Below are 3,464 nucleotides of genomic sequence, written 5' to 3' on the forward strand. Positions count from 1 at the left end.
ATGGAAAACGGTAACCACCGCGCCGCCACCGGCCCTCGCACCGACGACCGTATCAAGCTCAACGTCGGCGGCAAGCTCTTCGAAACGACCATATCCACAATCCAAGCGGGCGGCCACGACTCTCTGTTAGCCGCCCTCTCGAGCCGGACCTCCGACGACCCGGACCCGGTTTTCATAGACCGGGACCCGGAGATCTTCTCCGTCATACTCTCTCTCCTCCGCTCCGACGGTCTCCCTTCCACGGCTCGCCGATTCTCCAAGCAAGAACTCACCGATGAAGCTCTCTACTACGGCATCGAGTCGCAGCTCAAGTCGGCGATGCTGCCGCCTCCGCTGTCCGGAATCGACGCCTCGATTGTGACGACAGTTCAGCCCGCCTCCGACGGCCTCCCCTCGGCGATCACAGCCGGCACCGACGGCTCCGTTTGGATCGCGCACGGCGGTCAAATCTCCAGCTACGATTGGAATCTGAGCCACGCCGGAACGATCCGTACTCATCTGGAAGACATCAACTCGATTTGCCGAGTGTATCCCGAAATCGCCGCCGTGGGATCCGAAACCGATCCTGGACTCCACTTCTACGACTTCTCCGGCGTGCGGAATATGGGGTCGATCCACTGGACCGACCCGACCGACCCGAGAATCTTCAAGGCCCGAGTCACGGCCGTTTCGGACTCGCCGAGCTCAGTCTTCGCCGGTTTCGACTGCCCGCACAGAGAGAACTGCATCTTAGTGATCGACAAATCGACGCTCAAGATCGTCGGCGAGCTGAGCAGGCAGTCCGGAAGCTCGGCGAAGAACTTGGCCGTCGGAAAGCTGACGTGGCTGCCTGAAACGGGCTTGATCGTTGGCAGCTCCGTAACTAGCGGCGCGTTCGGGTATTCGGGTTATATCCGGATGTGGGACCCGAGGTTGAATGAGGTGGTTTGGGAGACGAACGAGCCAGGCTCGGGGCGGAGCAGTAGGTTCGGGGACTCGTTTGCCGACGTGGATGTCGACATTGAGGAGTCGGCATTGTTCAAGGTGTGTTCAAAGTCTGGAGATTTGGCAATGGCAGACTTGCGTAATTTAGGGGATGATCCGTGGGTTTATTTACAAGATAAGAATCCAAGCATGAGGACTAAGGGGAGTGCGAATTGTACTAGTGTGATTCACTGTTACAAAAGCCAAGCCTTTGTGGGAAGAGATGGTGAATTGGAGGTTTGGTCTCGGCTTCCGAGAGCGGAAAACAGGGTGGATAGAGAGAGTGAGGTGTGTGAGGGATTGTATAGGAGGAATTTTGTGGATAAAGAGGAGGATGCTCAGAGAGGGATTATAAAGAAAATCGAAGGCGGTGGGAATAGGCTGTTTGTTGTTAGAGAAGATGTTGAAGGTATTGAGGTGTGGGAGAGCTCTCATTCTTCTGGTGCAGTTTCAGTTTTGTGAAAGCACAAGTACGCTCTGTAATGTCTATATTTTGAGTTTGTGACACATTGTCTGAGGTTTCGTTTTCTTTATTAGTCTTATAGATGAAATGTTTAGATATCTCATTTACATTCACTATGGCTCAACTGTAACTGATTAAAGTTAAACCTTTTCCTTTAACTTCCTGGCAAAAGAGGATATACCTTGAAAGCAAGTTAGCGAGTTAGTTTGGAAATGTTTACTGTGAGAAATAAATTGGATGCTTTCAATTAGTTCATACTCGGATGGCTTGAATTTTGTTGTGTAAAGCACTTTGATTTTCCCCATTATTTATCTTGACCAACAAAGCTAGTCTTTTTGTGTGCTTGTTACTTGTTAGTATTACCATTACTCTTGTCTCACTGCCTACAACTTAATTCTGCAGAAGTGAGGGGCCAGTAAAAACATTTTGGAACAATTGATTCTGCAGACTCTTGGTAAGTATAATCATTGTGACAATGCAATCACACTTTTAGGGCTGATTGTTACTTTTCCATGCCATTTCATTTGGTTATTATTGAAACTGTAATCCCGTATGACTGTGAACAATGAAAACTAGTAGTAAATTTAGTTTTCCATAGGTATTCTGTGTTTCTGACAGTTGTTAACCGGCTTTCTTACTTGCATGATATGCTGTCTGGATGGTGAAAACATACTTTCCTAGCGCTACAGTCATCATTTAGTTACCAATAGTTATTACAAATTGAAAGATAAAATACTTTCCTAGTTCCTTTTATTTCATGGTGCACATAGTTTGCTAGCTGCCATGTCATCAATGATTTCGCATATAAAAAGGAATTTGTCCAGTGCTTCTGTTTATTAGTTTGGATTTAACTGTTTAGTGCTCAAGTTTTTTGTATACATTTTGTTATCTGTAGTTGACAAATTGAAAGAATTCGCCTTGGTGGCTTCTCACAGCAGAGAACAAAACTTTTGGCTTGCAGGTAAGAATTTTTTGTCAATGGAAATACTGTTAGCACTTTGTAAGGGGCTACAAGCACCTGTAGTTTATATGAGAGAGAGTGCAAGGGTGAGAAACAGATAATCCTATTCTACTTGGGATCAGGTCCTCTGTCATGTGATTTTCATGTGATGAATGCATCAATAAGATTTTTGGAGCACAAGGTGAAAATGTGCTTGTTTGGGCAACTTGAGCAGGGGTTAGGGTTAAACACCTGGATTGTTTGTGCTTGTCCTACAAACTTTGTGCTTGTCATGCTGTTTGGAAAAACAAGATCAAGGAAGATAGCTGCACAGCCTGCACCAGGTACATATGTTATTTCTTCTTTGTGGGTACTCTGGAAGTCTGGCAATATGTGGCCAATACATATGGTTTGAGACATTTCCCTGACATTGTCCTCGTGTGTTTTTCTGCTCAAACGTCTTCTCCTTGAGCCATATATAGAATTGGGTGATATCAACCTTTTCTACTATTTTCAAAATCGGCTTTGAACCTCAACAAGTAGCTACATGATTAGTCCACGATTGGTTTATTAAGAGCAAGAATTTTTGGAGATAGTGAAAGAGGAGGCAAGCCGAGTGGCTTCCAACTTCCATGACACCATAAAGAGGAGTTAATGGATTATCACTATTATTCGACGCCGTCAGCGTGGCTGTGTCTATTATATTTGTTCACATTGGTGGATGATTCTGGAGTCATGCTAGGACTCGAAGTATCAGCTGATACTTCAACCTTTTCGCGCTGTATGCAGATGTTGATGTGGATTGTCACGCTTTCATTTGGGATGAATATGGTAGAGCTTTCTGATAACTGAAGTGCAATGCTTTCGTTCTACTTTTAAGAGTATTACTGGACCTTGGCTGCAGTTTCTACAGCCAATCTTATTTCCTGTATTGTAGTTGTATTTTGGTATGCTTCTAAGTTGAGGTCAGGCGAAAAGCAACAAACGCCAGAGGAGTACGACGAAAACCCCGTCAAGTTCATCTAGATTATGCATATGATAAGTAATTGTATACAAAAGTCATGCTACTATGCCTTAACTACGAGTGGATCAAGCACA

General features: G+C 45.3%; 1 protein-coding gene across 1 annotated transcript; it reads left to right on the forward strand.

Moving 5' to 3' along the window:
- Positions 1-2,036, forward strand: LOC101293218 (BTB/POZ domain-containing protein At3g09030-like). The gene is made up of 2 exons (XM_004305094.1): positions 1-1,433; positions 1,829-2,036. The coding sequence occupies exon 1, from the start codon at positions 1-3 to the stop codon at positions 1,423-1,425; it is 1,425 nt and encodes a 474-aa protein (XP_004305142.1). The 3' UTR covers positions 1,426-1,433; positions 1,829-2,036.
- The last annotated feature ends 1,428 nt before the right edge of the window (positions 2,037-3,464 follow it).

The sequence above is a fragment of the Fragaria vesca genome, linkage group LG6 (genome assembly GCF_000184155.1).
Source record: "Fragaria vesca subsp. vesca linkage group LG6, FraVesHawaii_1.0, whole genome shotgun sequence".
NCBI lineage: Eukaryota > Viridiplantae > Streptophyta > Magnoliopsida > Rosales > Rosaceae > Fragaria > Fragaria vesca.